The sequence below is a fragment of the Leopardus geoffroyi genome, chromosome A3, assembly GCF_018350155.1.
Source record: "Leopardus geoffroyi isolate Oge1 chromosome A3, O.geoffroyi_Oge1_pat1.0, whole genome shotgun sequence".
Classification (NCBI taxonomy): Eukaryota; Metazoa; Chordata; class Mammalia; order Carnivora; family Felidae; genus Leopardus; species Leopardus geoffroyi.
This window is the reverse complement of record NC_059336.1, coordinates 41,442,509-41,466,035: the sequence shown is the minus strand read 5'-3', so window position 1 is coordinate 41,466,035 and position 23,527 is coordinate 41,442,509. Positions and strand designations below refer to the sequence as shown.

At 40.4% G+C, this 23,527-nt stretch overlaps 1 protein-coding gene across 2 annotated transcripts in view; it reads right to left on the bottom strand.

Moving 5' to 3' along the window:
- MACROD2 (mono-ADP ribosylhydrolase 2) overlaps positions 1 to 23,527 on the bottom strand; it is a 2,046,639-nt gene that overhangs the window by 109,490 nt on the left and 1,913,622 nt on the right. Inside the window, exon 12 of one of the 2 annotated variants that reach the window (XM_045445352.1) lies at positions 1,912 to 1,974. The exons of the other annotated variant lie outside the window; for it this stretch is intronic. Coding sequence (XP_045301308.1) covers positions 1,912 to 1,974 — 63 coding nt within the window. The remainder of the gene's footprint in view (positions 1 to 1,911; positions 1,975 to 23,527) is intronic. 2 annotated transcript variants of the gene reach the window in all.

Genomic DNA, 23,527 nt, shown 5'->3' with positions numbered 1-23,527 from the left:
GCTGGTTTGAGATTGCGTGTTTCTCATGATGTGAAGGAGGCCTGCAGAATTACATAGTCAAAACTGAATCTGGAAATCATATTGAACATAAAGGAGGTATTTATATTTTGGAAGAACAATAGTAGGTCAAAAGGGCTTTAATGGCCAGGACCTCATCTTTGATTTTTCTGTACTTAGATTAGGAAGGCTATGAAATGGGCCAGAGCAAACATAACCTTGTGTATTGACAACAGCCAAGATCATAGATGAATCATGCCATTAGACCTGTGCCAGCAGTGGGCTCACTTGGAAGAGCAAGAGGTATATTTGGAGTATTCTTTATATTGACTGGTAAGCATATTGTGATGATAATGCTATCGATCCAAGAGGTGGGAAGAGGACTCACACCCTACCACTGTCTGCTGACAGGCGATCCCAGTTTCAAAAAGAAATCATCTGCTCTCAGCTTACTAGCTAAAAAGAATGAATAAATAAAACACAGGCAAATGTGTGTGTCTGCACACATATGTGTGTGTGTGTGTGTGTGTGTGTGTGTGTGTGTATGTGTATGAACAGGGGTGGGAAAAATTTATGTCGATAAAGATATCTTGGGACAGAATGGTGAGTGAATAAAACCTGTGAAGCCTCACCATTCAGAGAATGGCCTCAGCTGTCAGCATTTAGTTGACTAACACTTGTCAGCCGCAAACAGTGAAAACAGTGACAGCTTCTCACATAAGACTCATCTTCCACGGAGCATAATTATGTATGGGTTGGGAGCTGGGTGGGGGGGCAGTGGATGACAACAGTTGGCTGTATCAGAAACTCATTTCATTGCAAGGACTACGTCTCGGCAAAGGGAGCCTGCTGACCCAGTGGCGGCCGCACAAGGTCCTTGCTGCTCTGCTTCAGTGCTTTCTCTGATTGGCCTTCTTCAATTCCATCTTCCAGGTTAATAATAAAAGATTCCAGTTCTCTAGCAAAAGTTCCAAGGTTAATGTAGGAAGTTTTCAGTGAAAAACTTATCACACTACCTGGTTGATTTCCAAGAGGTCAGCATATGGCCTAGGGTGTGCCGGGCACCCATTAGATGGAACCCACTGTTTCCAAAATGCCCCTCCTTGGGGACTCATTAGGACTTGGAGACTAAAGGGAACAAGGAGATTTTTCTTTTGGTGGTGTTGTTGATAATGGCATAACTGTGCCTATCAGTCTTTTCAAGGAGAATGTGCCTGAATGCAAAAATGGGTAAGAAGAGATGAGAAGTTAAAGGTGGTGACAATCTCTTTTGACTCTTAAGTGCCACTTCACTTAAAGATGTTCAATTCATAATCTGCAGTGGAGAATCTATAAACACCACCTGACACATCTGTTCTCAGGGAACAGAGGAAATGTCAGGAAGGCTTCAGATCTCACTTTAATTCTGGGTGTGGGGTAATCGGGTTTCATGACACCATCTCCTACAACATGTAAAGAAACAACCAGAAACATGGCTCTTCAAAGTGTGATGCAAAACAGTAAAGAACATTCTACCTGTCATGGAGGGAAAGCCTCTTATTTATTTCCTTTAAACGTTTTTCATTTCATTTTTTTCTCCAAACTAAACCTGCTAATTTTGACCTGTCTGAAGGCAGCCAAGCTCTGAGCTGGCACTTGCAACCTCTTAGAGCATTTCTGAGCAAAGTGTTGTTATGCAGAAGAAAAATGGAATCCGTGAATGAGGAATGAGAATGCACCCTTCTGACTGGAAGCACTGTCACTCATAGGTAGTGAAATTGGTGGCTTCCTGACAGAGACCTAAATGAACACTGAAATCAATCTGGTGAAGAGCTATAGGCATTTCTAGAAAATAACATTTGAGTAAAGAGTAATGTTATCGTTCACCTCTGTGGATGAGGCCTAGAAGACTCCTCAAAAGAAATCTGAGCCCACCTGCTTCTTGGCTCTGCCCTTCCGTTTCTTCTGTGCTTTGTTTTTCCTCTGGACTGTTCTCATCTTTCAAGAAAACCAAGGAGGGAAAAAAATACATCAAGTCAATTGATGAAATACCTCTTTATGGCTAATATGCGGCACTGAAATTAATTGTAACCAATGTAGCATGACTCCCCAAGCAAGGCAGAGAGATGAATCAGAGGCATGAAACAGAAAAATTACCTACATAAACAGGTGCATTTATACTGGTCCCTTCTCACCTGATTTGCTTGATGAAATGTTAAACTACAGTAAACAAAATTTACTCATCACTCCTACAACATTTCTCTCCTTGCGCAGCATTTCCCAAAATGCAATACAAGATCTTAATTCGAATCTGTTTTTCTCCCTTGACTCAAGCAATATGCACTGTGTAAGGAAGTTCAGTTGATTAAGTTTTATGACTTTTATTTTCCTGTTTGATACATGTTGCAAAAAACATCTATTTTTACCTAACTTACACATGGCAGTCTAACGTATCTATGCTATGAAATATTTTGTCTTGAACAGATTATGTTGGTCAAGTTTACACCATAGTACATAACTCCTTGAAAAATAAGTAACTGGGCAGGTGCATTGTGGCTGAATACTAGAAACTAGTTAAAATTTTCTTTTGGCTTAAAACGTATAATATGTATCTGTGGATTGACGTGTAGAAAAAATTAAAATTTTCAAAGGCAAATAAAGGCATGATTTTATAACTCATTGCTGGGAGGGTTTCCAAATCTCTTCTTATTTGGAAATTTTTAGAAAGGAAAGATTTATATAAAGACACAGGAACACAATATTAAACATGAAATTAGACTACGGAAAACAGAGAAGCAGAAGTTACTAGCATATATAACTATGGGTTAAAGATGGCCACAGATCCTTTGCCTCTCAGGAAGTGGACTCTGTCTCTCCTCTCCTTGAGTCTGCTCTTGTTCTGTGACTTGTTTAGATCAACGAAATGTGGAAGTGATGTTCTGGGGCCCCTAAGCTGAGGCCTCAGAGGACCAGCAGCTTTTGCTTTCTTCCTCTGGGAAGCCAGCCACCATGTTGTAGAGATGCTCAGGCTAGCCTACCAAATGGAGAGAGGCACATGGAGAGAGAGAAGAGCCATGTGGAGAAACTCCAAGGGGCCAGACACGTGGGTGAATCCTTCTGCACCTTCCAACCCAGCCCAGTTGCCCGTGCATGCAGCCAGATGACCTCAGCCAATGTCACAAGGAGCCGAAGAGTCACCCAGCTGAGTCCTTTTAAAATTCCTGACCTATAACCAGGTTCAGATCATTTAATCTTGTTTTACTCGAGTGCTTCGACCTACCATCTGTTGCTTCTACCTGCTCTTAATCCAGAGGCAGGAAGATGGGGAATCCTCCCCAGCGGAGGACTCCAATAGGGGAGCTGAAACAAGAGCCTTAGAAGCAATGGGGAAACATTTCCCAGAGCAGGTCTGTAAAAAGACCTAGGGAAGAGATCTGCAGATGGGAAAACATCTGGGATTGACTTGAATGACAGAAAAAGTTTACAATAGAATGGCAAAAATACATACATACATACATGCATGCATCCATAAAGAAGAGTTAATTCTGAAGTGGGGAAGGAATGCTACTAATGAATACATAAGTATGTATACAATTCCCTCTGCCCAACATCAGCTATTCGCCCTGGGGGATATGGTATAACTTCTAATGTGAGAACCTGGGGCAGCTCTGTAGCCACCTAAACCCTATGTTCTAAATGGCCTATTTACAGTACCACATAACGGTCTGACATCTGCTCTTTTGTAGTTCTCCAAGTAGGCGATGACATTGGCTTTTGCTCTAGGAAGGAAATAGCCATCATTGCTTCTCTTGCCCCCTTAACAAGGCCACGCTGGTGCCACAGCATGTGTCAAAAACATAGGTCAGTATGTTCCCTGTTCATTCCACCAAATGGGAGTTAGAGTCAAGCACGAGAAATCTGCCAGCTTTTCTGTCTCCCCTAGCAAACAGTCTTTTTAACAGAGATTTCACAATAGGCTTGAAGCTGGCAGTGACAGGCTGCCTTTAAAATTAGTCCAGTTACCACATCTCCTATAGAGTAAAAAGCTTTCTTGTGGAGGGAGGAAGATAAGAAGGGAAAGAGAAACAACAATTAAGTCACAGGAAGGCGAGGAATTTGTTCTAGCCTTTCGAAACGCACGAGAAGGAAATATATGGTCAGACTCCCAAGTCCAGCTCTATAACAATAAATACCATTCTGGTTGTTTTCCTTAATGTACTGCCACTTGGGTTTTTACCCATGTGCATATGTATGCTGTCTCACTTCCTAACACAGCCACCTCAGTGCCATGCTTTTGTTTCCTACTTTGAGCCTTGACTTGCCATATTTCTGCCCTTGGGAAGCAAACTCAAGAAATACTTGCCGTGTTTATTACGGAGGAAGTGTATTCTAGAAGAATGCTGGATTTGCCATCTGAGTAACCTGACCTCAAAAGACAAGGTTTAGGTACATTGCTTTCATCAATCTCCAGACAGTGCATCCTCAAATCCAGCAGGGGGAACCAGCGTAGAAGTCTTGCTTTCAAAGCAAGCATTCTCTGGCAATTAGATTAACATTCATTTCACTCTTTCAGAAGGATATTTTGGCTGGCTTATAGCTTTCCATCCATTTAAAATGCCCCAAATGAGTGAGTTCTTAGTGAAACTGTGGTCTTTCACTGGTAGGGAAAAAAAAAATCCCATTACACTGTTACCCGTAAGTATTTGATAAGGACAAGCTTTCCTTTTATCAGCCTTGTCTGTCTAGCAATCTTCACAGGAAGCCAATAAACAATAAAAAGTTAAGTAGAGTGGTGAATATAAACTTGTGGTTTTTAGAAGGGATTTGAAAGGCTTACAATAACTGTGAAGAAATATAAGGAAGTGACAGGCTATTTTGTTAGCTTAAAAAATGTCATGCAGAAGCTAAATTCTCTTAGTTAGTTTGCCTTTAAGACCGCATATTTATTTCAGATAATAAATCACTATAGCATTCATGGTGGGAGTCACATAACACTTGATTTTCTCATGCCAAAAGGCACAGTAACCTCTCAGAATTCTAGCTGTTGCATAATTTCTACGTCTCCAGTATTAGTATCCTGCTCTTTACTCTTTCAACCTATATTTATTGAGCATGTACTATATTCAAGCATATTTCAGGACTTTTATAGAAATAAAAATAAAGGGTCCCTGCTGCAAACTGAATTCACATAAGCAGAAGGAATGCATCATTGGCTGGATGATGACAAGAACGTAATCCATGCTCGATGAGAGAGATTTACAAGGGCAAAATCTCAATGTCATGGCCACAGATCATTATCCTGATTATGTGTAGTTCTGTTTGCAAACTGTGCATGGGAATGGGAAGAGAAAGGTGAAGTAAATCAGAGAAAATCCGTCCCCGCTACTGGGGAAACAACATGATGTGCACTGCCTATTCCTGTATTATTACTCTTTCTTATAAAGGTGCCAAGATTTCCAGACACAGACAGAGCACATGCAGTCAAAAAAACAGTGGTTTGCAGATTAGATTATTTGTCTCCATTTTGCAGTCCCTTGTAATAGATGATACAGTTCAGTATTCTCCCAATGTGGGCAGAGCATACTTTCCAAACACATTGATGTTGGATTTGACCAAGTTACATGATGTGGCTAATGAAATATTCGTGGACACAAGGTAAGCAAAAGACCTAACTGTACTGCATAACTGGACTTTGTGCCTGTGCTCTTGACATTTGCCATGACAAGAAGATGGTCCTATAGCTACTGGTCCCTGATCTGGACCCAAGCCCAGGCAAGGCACAGCTTGAAATGGAACTGCCCAGCTGGACCCAGCCCACATCAGGTGAATGACAGAAACTCTCAAACCTGTGAGCATGAGAATAAATAGTTTGGTCCTAAGGCACTGCATTGGGGGCTTATTTGTTACACAGTATCATTGTGACGGTAGCTGGTTAATACAAATGGTATATTCATTTTTCTCAGGTCAGAATGGCTCAACTTTTTTTTTCTTTTCTTTTTTCAAGTTAGCACTCTTTTATTTATAAAGAATTCAGTCTTTAATTCTGTATTTTGTCACCAAGCTACATTCTCATCTCACACATTTCAAAATTCTCTAGAACATACACATGTGAAAAATAACTTTAGCCTAGCGTATATAAGGAAGGAATGATCTCAAAAATATGTACTGCCATCAGTTATAGTTAAGTTTTATTTAATAGAGCTATGTGGGTAGTGGGATAATACTAGTTAATACCAGCTAATGATTATTGAATATTGGCTATGTTCTACTCAGTGTTTGCATAGGCCATCAGATTTGATTCTCATAGCAACCCAGTGAGTTTGGTATTATTATTACCCACATTTTAGGGTTAAAAAAACTGAGGCACAGAGATGTTAAATAATTTGCCTAAGATCCTACAACTAGGAAGTGGTGGGAACAGGGTTTTGACCTGGGAATGTCACAGCCCACATTCCCTTCTTGGAAACATAATTAACATTTATTGTTTGGGTAAGATAAATTATGGGTCAGCAAAAATGTGAAAAAATGCAGGGTACTTCAGTGGCTCCGTTAGTTAAGCGCCTGACTTCGGCTCAGGTCATGATCTCACAGTTCATGAGTTCGAGCCCCATGTCAGGCTCTGTGTTGACAGATCAGAGCCTGGAGCCTGCTTCAGATTCTGTGTCTCCCTCTCTCTCTGCCCCTTCTTGGCTCTCTCTCTCTCAAAAAAATAAAATGATAAAAAATTTTTTCAATGTGAAAAAATGATACTAAATAATAATAACAGCTAAAGAACTAAATGATAATGTCATGTAGATTAACATGGAACACCAAGAACATTGAGAATTGAGTTTATCTGACATTTAAGTCAGGTGAGCACAATACTATAACTCTAAACTTTTTTTTAATGCTAAAGATATTTTTATTTTGAAATAATTTTAAGCAATAGAAAGTTACAAGAACAGTACAAAGTATTTTCTTTTTTTTCCCCCTGAATCTATCAAGAGTGAGTTGCGAACATAATCACCTCCATCAGCCCTACAAACTTTAGTATATATTTTGTACAAACAAGGACATTTTCCTCCAAAACCACAATGCAACCATCAGGACCAGGAGATTAGCCCTGATGACATTCCTGCTATCTAAGCCACAGACCACATTCAAGTTTTGCCCATTTTCTAATAATATCTTTCATAATTTTCTAGGATCACATGCAGCATTTAGTTGTCATGTCTGTTTAGTCCTTCAACCTAAGATGGAGATGCCCTCCTGACCTTGCTTGAGCTTTGTGCCAGGTGTTCAGCACCTCAACCTTACCCCCTTCAGCAGGAGTGTCTACCTCGCTCGGCTCTATTTGATGGCTCTAGGAAGGAAGAAGGGAAAGGAGGGAGGGATGCTTAGTTCCAAAAACTTAAAAACTTTGTTCTGGAGGTTTCCTCACCCAATTAGTTGATTTGAACAGATTAGTTTTAGAAAATTAAGTTCCCAACTTGGCTGCCTCATTATTCTAATGAAAAGCTTCACATGCACCTTTCAATGCAGATAAAAAGAGATGTACATTTGAGTAGTCACGATCTCACATGAGTGGCAACTGCTGTCCCAAGTGCCTCCTTGGCACAAGGCACTTACACTCTTACGCCCCTCACACCCCTTACTGTGAATTCCAAAGGAGTCCTACTGAGTTAGACTTTGGTCTACATTTTTACAGATGAAGAAATCAAGGTTGTGGGGGGAAAGACAACTTCCCTGAAGTCCCACAAGTAGCGGCAGGGCTGGGTCTTACACTCAAGTCCACGTTATGCCAAAGCCTGAGGTCTCTCTTGCAGATTCCTGTGATTTCTGCTGACCCTCGATAACAAAATTGTAAGTCCTGAGACAGAAGCCCTTGCTCTTGCTGTGGTGTCATCAGCTCCCAGCACAGGGCCTATGTTCATTAGGGGCTCCATAAATACTTGTCAAGGGATTAAAAAGGAAACTTCATTTCCCCCTAAGCAGTAATTATTTATTATTATTATTATTATTATTATTATTATTGCTTGCACTGTATTTCAGTTCTCAATGTAGAAAAGGTGCGTTTCTATCTGAGCCTCTGGTTGAACCTCATTAAATTTTGGATCTGTTTTTAAAATGTCATGTGTCTTTTATCACAAGTAATGGTTCCTAAAAATCCAACGCAGTGACATGTAGGGAGCACAGGTAGCTAGAATTCATCTGCTCTCACCACCACCCAGGTCCGGTCTCCTTCCTCCCTTTTTCTCCTGGGTTGTGATAGGGTCTTGTCCTCCAGATCTGTTCTCAACCTAGAGGCCAGTTTGTTTTCAAATGTAAGTCGGATCATACCATTCCCCTCCTCAAATGTCGCCCACAGGCAACAAAGCCCTGTGTGGTGGAGACCGCTATGGTTTTCCCACCCTGACATTTTTCTAGAAGCCTCCTACACATTCTGTTCCAGCCACACTGGCTATTCCTCCTAGGGTCTCTTATCCCCAGGTCTTTCCACTGCCCGTCCCCTCTGCCTGCAGTGTTTTCATGTCTGACAAGTCTTTGCTCAATATTTCTCCTTTCCAATGGAGTCTATGCTGAACACTCCGCTTAAACATCTCCCCCCTCCCTACACCCTCCATCCTCCTCATCAGGATCTACTTTTTATTTATTTATTTTTCCAACCATCTGTCATCTTCTAATACATAATTTAGGTAGGTATTACATTCATTGCTTATATATATCTGCCCCCACTTGAATGTAAGCTCCACCAAAGCAAGGATGTTTGTTTGCTTCATAGCCTGAGTTCTCCTAAATACCTAGAATGAACACATGACAGATGTTCAATAAATATTTGTGAGTTAATGAAATGTGGCCTTGCGTAGTTAGTTAACAAATTAATCAGGAAAAAAGGGGAAGATTATCTATTCCAAAATCATTTGGTTAGTTATAAAATTTGGGGGCATCATGCGGGGCAGCATTTTTCAAGGAAGTTGGCCCCGACACAGAACCTAGGCTCTTGCTACCACCATTAATGGAGTAGTCACCTTAGAGAAGGAGCCCTTTCCTCAGGCCAGGGGAGGTTATGCACAGAAGTTGTTACAATACAGTTATCCAGGCTAATAACTTAGCACCTTCTGGGAAGGTGGTGGAGCACACATAGCCCATTTGGAGAAATGCTTGCTTTCTTGGCTGCCAGTACCAATTCTACTCAAAATAAATAGTATTACAACCATGCCTAATTCATAGAGGGTGCGTAAGACCTATGGTTTGTCTTCAGTCATAGGACAGAGAAGACAATCATCTTGGTCCTATTTCCTGTGTCCCCAAATAGCATACTTGTCCATGTAGAGGGAAGAGGAAATAGTTGAATCTGTTACTTTTAACAAGATATGTCTGTTAAAAGAGACCTAAGTATAACAAAAGTTCAATGAAAGGAAACACATGAGACTGTAGCGTGCAACAGCCCCTTCCATATATTTTGTATGATGGTAAATAGAGTGCCAAGTGCTCAATAAGAAACTCAACAAATATCTGCCGAAGGATTGAACTTTGTAGCATTTCCACGTTGAAGGTATGACCCTGGCATACCAAAACTTGCCACGACATATCTTGGTATAAAAATAGCACAAGGCAATGCACCAGAGTGCTATTTTCAATATCACACACACCCTCTTAATAGATAACATATGGTTCTCCCATATGGCATGTTAATACAAATACTTTTACCCTGATATGGTTAGCTTTTAATCCAAGGATTTTCAAGTACTTTACAAACACTATTCATTAACAGTCTTCCCTGGAGGGAGTTGCAGTGCCTTGCAGAGATACAAAGCATCCTGAATATAATCAATAACCATTAAGGAATGACAATAATAAGAAATACATTAATGTGGCCTTTTTTTAAGATAAGGAAAAAAAAACAGTTGGGAATTAAGCAACATTCTCAAAGTCTTCTGATGATTTCATGGTGCAATTAAGGTTACAAATCAACTTATACTGATGCTTATGGTTATTCTACCAGTTGACCTAGGCTAGTGAATGGATCATAAATTGCACTGGTTTTAGGTATGCACATAAGCTTGTTTCTACACCATAACTGGGAAAATGATGACCAAAACAAACTTAGCATAACAGCACTACAATGGGATTTCTTGGTGCTCTCTCTTAAGCCCTAAGGTTTAATTTCCTTCTATAAATTCCAGTTCTCTCTATTGTCATTTATGCTTCTGAATCAAGATATCTGGTGTGCCTACACATTTGTTTAAAACAGGCACACATTGTGCTCTCTGCAGATGTTAAGACAGAACTGGCAAAATGAAACTAGTTTTTTTTGTTGAAGAAGAGAAAGGATATAAAGATATTCTTTGAAAAGAAGAATCTTTCCATGAATAAATTCAAAAGCTGCTAGGTATCTTTGCCACCAGTTAATGTTGGGTGAGTACCCACAAAGTTCAAGATGATGGAGAGGAAATAACTAGGCTATTAGGAAGGGGACAGAAGTAAATATAGGCTATTAGGAAGGGACAGAAGTGTTTCTTTCCTTTTGGAAGTTGAGGAAAGAAAGCTGGTTGGAGTGGTTTCATGAGATGTATCTGTCCGCACAAGGTGAAATTGAGACTGGAGATAATTATTCAGACAAAAATATAAAATTTTATCTCATATATGTAGATCTAAATAGATATTGATCAGTTAAGCTGACTTGAGGAAAATATAAGTAAGTGCTTCAGTTCCCTGCTTGCTTTGCTCATGTGGCTCTTTGGGAAAGTAGTATTCGAAAATGTGCATGGGTGGCTCAGTTGGTTAAACATCTGACTCTTAGTCTTGGCTCAGGTCATGATCTCATGGTTTGTGAGTTCGAGCCCTGCATTCGGCTCTGTGCTGACAGTGCAGAACCTGTCTGGGATTCTCTCTCCCTTTCTCTCTGCCCCTCCCCTACTTATGCTCTCCAAATAAATAAATAAATACACTTTAGGAAAAAAAAAAAAAAAGAAAATGTGCATGTGCTGAGAGCAGGTGTCCCCCAGGGAGGGCACAATTCAGTATATGTATGTTCTGTTATGGGCAGTCCCACGTGGTTGTGGGAAGTAAAATCCTTTGCCTTTATCTTTCTACCATTTCCCCCCTTTAGCACAGTTGTTCCTTCGGTGTCGAAACATGCTATTTTAAGCGGTGAAAATAGAAATTTCACCACTCGTTTGGAATTTTGAAGTTTAGGATGAAGGCAATGTGTGGGTTTTACAGAATTTAATATGAACTTTTTATAAAAATGTGTCCTCACTTAAATTGTAATCCTCTAAATGATAAAACTTGACCACTCTTCCTAAGTTTACTAACAGAATTCCAGTAATGGTTTTGTTTAACCCAATGTTTACTTAATAGCTATTTGAAATTATTTTCCCAGAATAAATGTCAACATATGACTTCCTGTATTTTACACACACACAAAAATTCCTTAGGGCAGAAATCACACTCATCGAAATGTGGCATGTCCAAATTGAGATGTGCTGTAAATGTCAAATATACATTCACTTTTAAGGACAGCAGACAAAAAATGTAAAATATCTCATCAGCAATTTCTATATCGATAACACGTTGAAATGCAACACTTTGGCTATATTGGAGTAAATAAAATATAGAGTTAAAATTAATGCCCGTGTCCCTTACTTTGTTTTAAAAACGTTGCTTCTCAAATTTTAAAGTTATGTATGCATCTGTGACTCATGTTGTATTTCTATCAGGCAGGCTGCTCTAGAGCTCACTAGTGAGGGAAGGGGCTACAGAGCTCAGAGTCCAGTGGAGCAAGTGGGTGTTGAGGTCAAAGCTATCAAATCCCCACCCACTGTTCCTCTGCACTTACCAATGGTTCCTCCTCGTGAGCACCTGTGGCACTCTGCCTTAGGGTCTTTTTCGAGTCTCAGCAGGATGCTTGTCCTATGCAGCCAATTTGGAAGCAGCCCAACCAGTGATGGACCGGACAATATAATTAACACCTTGCTTTCATTCCCCTGAGGGGGACAACTCTGGGGCACATCCCACAGAGTTCTCCTGCAGGACCCAATCCCAAATGCCCATAGGACAACCTGTTTGTTCATGAACTTGTGTTTCCTTTCTCTGTCTCACTTCCCTACTTCCCTCCTGGTGCTTCCTAGGATCATTCCCCAAATCAGCCACTTGCCATTGAATCCTTATCTTGACATGGAGGACCTGACCTAAGACATTTTAAAACAATTTTAATTACACAAACATGTTATCTCCAGTTGTGATAAGTGCTAGTGGAGGGAAGCACAGTTTGGCAAGAGGGCTTCTAAGAAGGTCATCGGAGGGAACTTCCCAGGGGAACGGGTAGTTAAGTTGATGAGTTTAAGGCACTTATATGAAATTAATTGGTAGAAATTAATGAAGCAAAAAGGGAGAGATAGATGAGTGTTCCAGGTGGAGTGAAGAACATGTCCATAGGTCCTGTTGTGGAAAAGATCATGGCATCTTTGAAGAATTAGGGGTGGCCAATGGGGCTAGAGTAGAGAGTGAGGGCCACTAGATAGGCCTAAAGGGAAGATACCCAGGCAAAAGGAGCAGGGTGATTTGATGGCACAGGGGATGTTCCAAAGGTTGGAGAACAAGATGGAGAGGTGAGAGTAAGCATGTACATTTGGTGGGTCACAGTGACTTAGTACTGCAGGACCACTGCCAACAATGGGAGTGGAGCAAGGAGAGAAGTCAGAAGAAGAAGTGGTTATGTGACAAAGTGGTTACTGAGGAGGGAGATACTTCAGTGAGGGTGGTACAGAGCCTTGGTTTCTCTCTTACCTGGCTGATTCTCATGGGGACTGGATTGATCTGGGTGGGGGTAGGAGGTGGAGAAAAGTGACTAATGCAGAACTGATTAAATTACTTCAGGTAAGAGATGATGAAAATCAGAGATAAAGGGGTGGCAGGAGAGGAGAGAGAGAATAGGAAGGATTTAGGGCAGAATCAACTGGCTTTGGTGAGTGGTTGGATGGAGGTGTGAAGGATGAAAGGCAGTGCCAGCCTCTATCTACATTTCAGCCAAAGTTCTGAATGATCCCATGTAATACTCAGAACAACCCTGTGGTACAGATACAATAAATATTCTATGTTTTAGGTGAAGAAATGATATTTGGCTAGCTTAAATAACACTTCCAAAGGTCCCATAACTAGTAGGGAGTAGAAACAGGATTTGAGCCTTGGTCATCTGCTTCCAAAATGAAATCTGTTAATCACCATGCTATCATGCTATCCAGAATCCCATTCAGGCATATATGGCCTGGGATAATCAGAGCTGGGGAGCAATTACTGAGCTTGGGAACAAAGGAAGGCATGTTGGTTTATGTTGGCCATGAGGTATGCAGTACAGATGTTTCAGTAGAAAGGAAGGGAAATCAAATAGATGGGAAGGAAAAATAGACCAGTAGAAATCCTTCCAAAATAGTATCTAGAAAATTTGTATAAGATTTTTTTTAGGGGCGCCTGGGTGGCTCAGTCGGTTGAGCGGCTGACTTCGGCTCAGGTCACGATCTCGCGGTCCGTGAGTTCGAGCCCTGCGTCGGGCTCTGTGCTGACAGCTCAGAGCCTGGAGCCTGTTTCAGATTCTGTGTCTCCCTCTCTCTGCCCCTCCCCCGTTCATGCTCTGTCTCTCTCTGTCTCAAAAATAAACATTAAAAAAAAAAAGATTTTTTTAAAGTGAAGCATGCATATATAGGCTTTTCCCTCTATCTAAAAGTTCAAGTTTTGCTACTTCACTTTTATGAAAGACCTATATTAGTACCTATTTTCAATAACCAAAAGAAAGCTGAAGATTTTCACTTTTATGAAATAGTAACTGCCTTTTTGCTTTGAGATACTTTGGCTTCCAAAAGGTTTCACAGGAAACTGCTACTTTCAGACAGAGAAGGAAACCTGTAATAGTCATTAATATATATATATATATATATATATATATATATACATACACACACATATACATAGTTATATATACATAGTTATATATACATAGTATATATAACTATATATACATATAGTTATGCTACTTTCTGAAATTCCTGGTTAGTTTTGTGTGTGTGTATGTGTGTGTGTGTGTGTGTGTGATTTTGTCTGGGTTGTATTTTTTGATGGATGGTATGAAATAGTTGCTTCCAATATCTGTTCCCCTTCTGTCACAAGTAGGACTACATCTTACTATAAGCCATCCTGCCAGTCTAAGCAATAGGACTCTAGCCTCCTTTGTCCCATTTCTGCATACGTTCTGTGATTTGCAGGCCGATAATACTTCCTCCTTCTCCTACATGTGTCCAATATTGTCATTCCTTCTTTCTTATCAAGCCATGATTTAAGAAGGCATTGGCTGTCATTTGCAATTTAGTATAAATTATTTTTATTTGGTAATTAAACCATCACCTCTCCCAAGACTACTGATAACACTGTAATTATCTAGTATTCCTCACTATAACGCTAATTCTTTAATTACTATACTGAGTGCCAAGACTTCCTAGTTTTGACTTTACATACTCCCAAATTTCTTTTTTATTTATTTATTTATTTATTTATTTATTTATTTATTTATTTATTATTTACTTATTTATTTATGTTATAGAGAGAGAAAGAGGGAGAGAGAGACAGAGAGGGAGAGAGAGTGATCAGGGGAGGGGCAGAGAGAGAGGGAGAGAGACTCCCAAGCAGGCTCAGCACTGTCAGCATGGAGCCCAATGCAGAGCTCGAATTCATGAGCTGTCAGATCATGACCTGAGCTGAAATCAAGAGTTAGACACTTAACTGACTGAGCCACCCAGGTGCCCCAAGTACCCCCAAAGTTATATTAGGCATATTTCAAAGAATTATTGGGGTCTCACTTCACTTTGAACAAATAGAACTCCATGTATTGTTGTTGCTGTTGTTATGTTCTCTTCCCAATGGTAACTGTTTTTCCCTTGTACCAGGGCAATACCTGCTGCCAATGGATCATCTCCTTGAGATGACAATCACATACTCGATAGCCACCTGAAGCAATTAGTCAATAGACTCAAGGACTCGGGAAAAATTGTCTAGGGTTGCTGATGTTATTTTAGACAAGCAAATGTAAATATCAGAAGCCACATCAAAAGACAAATGGGAACATATGTTTCTCCTCTCCTGATGGCAGGGTAGGCCACAGACAATTAAGTATTGCCAATATGTACGATGCTATACACATAAAGGAACACCTGAATCCCTAGCTGCACAGTGTTCTGGCACGTGCTTTGTTCTTGTTGCCAGATTGGTCAATTTGCAGAAGTGTGCCCTTATCCGATGCACTTTTTTGGATAACGCTGAAGAGATTCCAGTTGTCTCCTCTCCACAGAAATATGTTTGGTTAAAAGTGACCTGTGATCAATGAAAAGAGAAATCTCTACAAGTGATCACATGCATTCAAAATGGGAATCAGTTGGCGAAGTGGACGTTGGCCTATTCCCTCTCATGGGCTCTAGGGATAGACTTCTTTTTTCACTGTAATATAGTTGATGTACAATATTATACTAGTTTCATGTGTACAACATAGTGATTTGACAATCCTATACATTATAAAATGCTCACTGGGATAAGTACAGTTACCATCTGTCACGATACAAAGTTATTACAATTAGGGATAGTCATTTACTATGTAGAGTCCCTCCCCACTTGAACTAATGGAACCCCAGCAGGAGAGAGTGGACATAGCAGGGAGCAAGAGACAGAAACAGTTGGATGGTGGAGGGATGATGGAACGCCACCAATAAGAAAGACCACAGGAGAACATTCTCATACCAATGGCTTGAGAAAGGTTTTTAGGACTTTCTATCTTCTTGGCAGTTTGCTTATAAGAATAAATTACCTCTCCCGGCTTTCATTACCAATATCAGATTAGCTTGGACTTGGTGGAACCAATTTCCCCCTGTTTTACCTCAGAAGATCTGTAGCTTATGGAAGTGTCAAAATGGGCTTGAGGTATGTATGTATGTATGTATGTATGTATGTATTTATGTCCAGTTGACATACACTTCTATATTAGTTTCAAGAAAACATAGTGATCTGACATTTATATACATTACAAAATGCTTGCCATACTATGTCTAATTACCATCTGTCACCCTAAAAACTTGTGTGAATATTTTCTTCAGAAAACCCCTGAATTAACAGTACTGTAATGAATGCTACCTTATGACTCCAAACGTCAATCAAAACATGTCAAAATAGATCAAAAGTTTTTCGGATCACATGACAGTGGTCTGGACAAATACTCAAATACATGCATATACCTCTTGAACCACTCAAATGACTGGCAACTGAATAATTTCCTCTAAAATTGGCTATTAAGTTTATGATTGGAATCATTTACAATAACAAATAGTTATAAGAAGAAACATGATGTACTTAAAATGAAAGATGACCCTCCAATGCTGTCCTATTAAGGCTAATTAAATTATGATTTGGGTCCATTTTAATTACAACTAATAATGAGTTCTACAAGGTAAGCTTTAAGAGGGATAAACACAGACTCAAGGCTGCAATTAGTTTGATCAGGAAGCAGAGATATCTAGCTGATTCATTGCCACTTTAAAAAACTTCTCTTTTTTTATAATGTTTATTTATTTTTGAGACACAGAGAGAGAGAGACAGAGTGCGAGCAGGGGAGGAGCACAGAGAAAGGGAGACACAGAATCTGAAGCGGACTCCAGGCTCTGAACTCTCAACACAGAGCCCCATGTGGGGCTCAAACCCACGAACTGTGAGATCATGACTTGAGCCGAAGTCAGACGCTTAACTGACTGAGCTACCCAGGCCCCAAGAACTTTTATTCACAGCCCAAACTCCCCACTCTTTGCACATTTTGTCCCATTTTCATGTATAGTTTCAACTAGAACCTCAGGTTAGCAATTTTTAGTGCTACAAGTTTGAGCAGAGTAGTAAAATAAGAAAGCCACACTACTATCTGGGGCTATCTAAAACATTAAATATGATGAACAGCTTTTAATTTGTCGCTTCAGCTTTTTTTTTTTTTCCTTTTTGCCTCTTCTAGTATGAATTCATTAATCATATATATATGTTAACACATTAACTTTTGTTGACTCGTGGGCTAACTAATACATTTTTGTTAATGCTCTGGGAAAATTAAAATGCAGATTTTTTAATTTTTTTTTTTTAACGTTTATTTATTTTTGAGACAGAGAGAGACAGAGCATGAACGGGGGAGGGGCAGAGAGAGAGGGAGACACAGAATCGGAAACAGGCTCCAGGCTCTGAGCCATCAGCCCAGAGCCCGACATGGGGCTTGAACTCACGGACCGCGAGATCGTGACCTGGCTGAAGTCGGACGCTTAACCGACTGCGCCACCCAGGCGCCCCAAAAAATGCAGATTTTTTAAAAAAGAATTCTCAGCCAAGGATTTTGAGTCCAGTTGTAGAGACACAAAAGTCAAATTGTGAGACTGGATTATTTTTGCCCATTAAAATCCAGATCTGACACAAATTCCCTACATGTCACCACTGCTGTATAAAGCCCTTGTGGTGCCAATATTTAGTGAGCAGTGAGGAATACTTACTGGCAGTCCATACATTTTTCACTCCGCTTGTTGGAGAAGGTTATTGTTATTCACGTGATGGATAGAAACACAAAATGAGTTCTCTGAGAGACCATACCCTTGTAGGTCCATAATTCTCCTCTGACAGGACCACATTAGTCATTTTAGTGACTCAATTTTTGAACCTGTTTTTGTCTCCCTGAAGGAACGAGAGAAATCCTATGTAAAATGTATCCAAGCCGAAAAGAGGACTCTCAGCGTTTTACCTCAAGTAAGATAAATTAGAGGCATGGGAAGGAGTTCTGCTATCATGGCTGGGTGGTGTGAGAAGCACATCTGAATACTTCCCGAGGATACAATGAGCGTCTTTCTAGGATGATTTTAGAGCAGAGGTCAGCAAACTCTGGCCCACAGGCCTGTTTTCTCGTACAGCCTGTATGCTAAGAATGGTTTTTACATTTTTAAAGGGTTGTAATAAAAACAAAGAAAAATATGCGACAGAGACCATATGTGGCCTGTGAAGCCAAAAATATTTCCCATCTGGTCCTCTACAGAAGTGTGCTGACTCCTGTTTTAGAGCAACCTAATGAAATAAATAGTGGGAGATGACTCAGCCTACAAGACTACACACCTGAATGCCTTGTGGAGGGGCGATTCCCCATGTGGTGTAGGAACTGGCTTGACCCATTACTCAGATAACCCTCCACTACCTCCTGTCCACCGAAGATGTCATTTTCTGCAAGGTAGCAAAGTCCATGTCTCTGACATATTCTCAGTGATTCCAAGACTGCAGATGGTACTGGAAGGGACTTTTGACTTACACATGAGCTTAAGTCAATAAGAGGATTTGATATTTGAGGGGCTCCCAAAGAATCCAAGGACAGAGACTCAGAGAGGATGTAGGGTGTCTTAGAATGGGAAACAAGAAGACCATTGGGATTATGGTGGTTTTAAAAACATGCCCACGAATTCTTAGATTCTCCTCTAAGAGGTGAAACTTAATGTGCCTCCCTGAGATTGTGTGTTGGATTTAGGGACTTGCATAATTAAAAGAATATGGCAGCAACAATGGTCTGTTACTTTTGATATTAGATTATAAGAGGATTGCCACTTCTGTCTTGAACATGCTTTTACTCTCTTGGGTCACTTGCTCTGGAGGAAGCCAGCACCATGTCATGAGGATACAGACTAGCCTATAGAGAGGCTGACATGACAAAGAACTGAGGTGTCTGGGAAACATTCAGCAAGAAGGTGCCCAGGGCTACCCTTCCCCAAGAGAGGATGGGTGCAGAAGGTGTGGTGAATCCATAGGGACAATGAGCTGAGTAGGTGCCACAAATATGATGTTACATAGGTTTATCCCACTTTCATCCAGCTATGGGTGTGAAGGGCCCTGTCCCTCGAATCCTTCCCTCTCTTGTGGAAACTGATTTTTAGTTTCTAAGTCTAGAACAATGGGTGTCCTTCCAAGAAATCCCAATTTTGCCTACAGAGAATCTCCTTCTAGAATTTAAACTGTTCACCCCTAGTATACTCCCTTCTCCCTTTCTCCCCTCCTCCTCTCCATACTTACCTCCCTGTTCTTCTGCTTCTCAGTTCCTCTTCTACCCAGTCCTTATCTTCCCTGTCTTATGCACTTTGGGACATCACTGCCAGCAGACAGCATCCTAACCTGCCTCCTTCTCACCCCCACATTCCTACACCTTTAGTTCAAAGAGCCATGGATGTGAAATGCCACTGCTCCTGATCTGATGGAGCCCTCTCATATGTCTGAAGGAGAGAACTAAAACTTACATAAGAAAGTTTCAGAAATGATCCCAGTCAACACTTGGCATCAAAGCGTGTAACGGTTGGTTTGACTAAGATTTATTTATCATTTGTTGAACAGTTAATACGACTTAATGTAATATCATTGAATACATATTTGGGAAATACATATTTGGGCTTTGTCTCTAGGTTCTGGCACAGAGCTCCTAAAACCTCTATAATTTCCGGAGTGATAGAAGTGATAGGAACATCTTTTGTTATTCATAATAATATGTCCCTTTCAACGTTACTTGATTTATGCTAATAGGGCAACTCTTGGTGGACTCCCAGACAACTTTTAGGATGGGCTAGTTGCCAGAGGACTCAACCATGTGTTTAGGTAGGAACTCTCAGCCTCAACCCTGACCTCTGGGAAGGGGAGAGGGACCAGAGATCGAGTCAGTGACCAATGGCCAATGATTCAATCAACCATGCTTATGGTACAGAATCTCCATAAAAACCATGAACAATAGTTGGGTTTGGACAGCTTCCAGGTTGGTGAACACATCCACGTGCTAAGAGGTGATGCACCTCAACTCCACAGAAGCTCCTATGCTCAGGACCCTTTTGGACCTCACCCTATGTACCTCTTCATCTGGCTATTCATTTGTGTCCTTCATAATATTTTTTATAATAAGCTGGTAGTAGTAAGTTAGCTGTTTCCCTGAGTTCTGCAAGCTGTTCCAGCAAATCATCAAACCTGAAGAGGGGGTTATGAGGACACCCTTGCTTCATAGCCAGTCAGTCAGGAGTCTGGGTGCCCTAGACTTGCAATTGATGTCGGAAGTGGGGCAACCCTGTGAGACTGAGCCCTTAACCTATGGGGTCTGACGCTAAATCCAGGTAGTTGGTGTCAGAGTTGAAGTCAATGGTAGGACACTTAGTTGGTGAAGTTGGTGAGCCAGAGAATTGATTGGTGCCAGGAGTAAATCCACACATTTGGTGTCAGAAGTATTGTGAGTAGAAAGAGATCATAGTAGAAGTAATGCTTGGGCATTGTGCTAAATGCTGTAGAGTTTTATCTCACTTCATCTTCACCCAAACTGGTGTGAGGGTAACATCCTTGCCTTCTCTTTTTGATAAGGCAGTTGAGGCTTCCTGTTAAATAATGTACCCAAATTCCCACTGATCAAGTAAAAATTTAGACCTGTCCTAACTGCCCTGATTATATGCGCACACTCTGAATTCCACCTCCTTTTCAGCATTCAGAAAACACCCTAACAAATTCCTTGCTGGTTAGTTCTGAAATGACCTTCGCCTCCCAAAGATCTTTGTTAATAAAGATAACAGAAACGGCTCTGGGGTAGCTTTAGCTGTTGTCAAATAACCACAGGTCTGATATTCTGGGGGCTATTTTCTGCCCAGGAAAAGGAAGATTTCAAAACCAAAATTACACACAAGGCAGGCAATCCTAGAAAAGAAAGGGATTAATAGACTTCCTGTAACTGTAACTACCACATTCTGCTTTGGGGAGCAATGTTTTATTACTATGTTCACTGCTCTTTTATTCCCTAAAGAACTCTTTCAACAATGATTTATCTTAATTTGACTTTTTTTTTTTCCAGGAAAGCAAGCAGTACACTTCATTCAAGAGAAATGATTTGTAGTTGTGGTAAATTCCCTTTGTTCATTTGCTTATTTGTTTGTTCATTTATTTGGTTACCCAGAAATGTTTACTGAGTGCCTAGTATTAAAAAAAAAAGTTACTTCTCTAAAATACCATAAGCCCTTTCATTTTTACAGGTAAACACACGTGAGACCTCATGGCTGCATTTGTGCTCCTTATATTTTTTTATAATGCATTGTCTGCACTGACCAGAGTTGAAGTTTTATAGTAGAAACCTATTACCTCGAAGATGAAAAAGTGGCCAACAGTCAGTAATAATTGACAGTTTTTCAACATAAAGAGTAAAGGGTGTTCTATAAACTAAAAAAGAAAGACATGAACAAACAAGTATGTTCCAAACTTGTATATGTTATAATTTTCAGGAAACTGGCTTTTTATTTCTTTTCTCGGCTGAAACTTCACTGTTAGCTCATAAAGGCTTATGATTCTTTTGGTTGGCACCTGTTGAAGGAATAATGGCAGACTTATTGATGGGATAGCAACAGATAGATGGCCAGGAATGTTTCTACATGGAGGAAAGTAAAAGTTTTAAATCTCTCTAAGGAAAGACTACACATGGAAGAGAAAAAATAATTTGACCATACTTTTTCTGAGAAGCTAGCAAAACTTCCCTGCCCTTGATATGATTTTATTGGACTAAGTCAGTTTTCAATTCTATACTCAGGCTATTTAAAAAGGCTTTATTTTTCCCTAGAATTTTTCCTATGGAGAGAAAAACTGAATTTCTATTACCTATAATAATATAATAATAATGATAATAGTCATAATTTTTTAAACGTTTATTTTCGAGAGATAGAGACAGAGAGTGAGCAGGGGAGGGGCAGAGTGAGAGGAAGACACAGAATCTGAAGCAGGTTCCAGCCTCTGAGCTGTCAGCACAGAACCCGATGCGGGGCTCAAACTCCTGAATCGTGAAATCATGAACGGAGCCAAATTTGAACGCTTAATGGACTGAGCCACCCAGGAACCCCAACAGCCATCATTTTTGAGTGCCTACTGTATATTTATTCGTCAGACTTTAGGCTTGTTCTTTTATATTTTGCTTCTAATCCTTGCCCAAATCCCAGGAAGTAAAGATTATTATTCCTATTTCGTGGAGGAGAACTCTGTGGTGTAGAAAGACTTATTAGTCTATAGGCCACTAAGTGGTAGAGCTGAAATTCAAATCCTGATCTGGCTGCCATGGGAGCCTGTACCCTTTCTGCCATGACACATGGCACAGTGCCTCCCCAACTGACCTTAGGCCAGGAAAATGCTCCCAAGTTCCCAATTTACTGTATGAAAATACTCATTGTCGTATAATTACATTTTATGCATTTTATGCATTTATGCATAATTAGATTAAATTTTGAGGCACAGATTCAATGTGAAATCATCACTATCTTTTATTTCAGGGCTTCATTTGCTTCTCATTCCTAGTCCCAATAAACATCCTGTTTACACACCAAAAGCCTCCTCTGAAGGCACCTTCTGGTAATTGAGGGATATGATAGTTTTGTTTGTTTGGTTTTTAATGATTATTTATTTATTTTGAGAGAGAGAGAGATAGCATGCACTTGACAGCGAGAGGGGACATGGGCAGGGGAGAGTTAGAGAAAGAGAGTGAGAAAGAGAGATTGAGAGAGAGAGAGAGAGAGAGAGAGAGAGAGAGAATCCCAAGCAGGCTCTGTGCTGTCAGTGTAGAGCCCAACCAGAGCTCAAACTCAGGAACTGTGAGATCACGACCTGAGCTGAAATCAGGAGTCAGACACTCAATCTACTGAGCCACCCAGGCATCGGTGAGGGATATGATGTTTTAATCACCACTAACTCTTGTCATTGAGACAGACTGCTTCAAACCCGTTCCTGTACAACTTAGTAGTTGTAAATCTAACCTTGCACGGTGTCCATGAATAAATTGAAAAGTAAAGCCTCAAGATTCGACCTCCTAAGACTGGTGTCCAAATTTCAAAATTGGGTCTTTAACCCACAAACTGGCTCTCATATTATTTCTAAGATCCATTTTCTAAAATGCATCCTGAGGAAGCCTCGACATGCAGAAACAGCGCTGCAGGACCTCAGTTACTGCAAGTTGGAGCTGGCTAAGTGGCTGAAACCCAAGCAGATGATGAGGCCCCACCTTAGCTAATGTAATGAGGGATAGATAAGGAAGTTGGGCAGCCAGTGAACACCAAGAAGGAAGCAGTTCCCCTTGGTTGCCAACATATAAACATCAGGCTTCTACAGAGGAGGTTCACACACAATCCAAAGAATTTCCGAGTGTAAACAGAAGCTCAAATTTCACCTTTGCCTGGGGCTGCCACTGAATGAAGCCACTCATCAACAGTCCTTTGGGTATTCCTTTAACCCACCGTCAAACAACTTGGAGATGTAGAAATGACATTTTAAAAAGCGATCACACAAATTTAAAAAGTCTAATTCCACATTGCCTTCTAATGCATTCTCTTTTAGGCTAATGGTACTGCTCACTTTCTAGAAGTTCTCTGTGTATTGCCTACAAGATATCTTTCCACAACTCTGTTCCCTATGGGAACATCCCAGCCACCACAGACAGACAGTCACGACTTGTCTTTCTTTTCTTTTTTCTTTCTTTCTTCCTTTT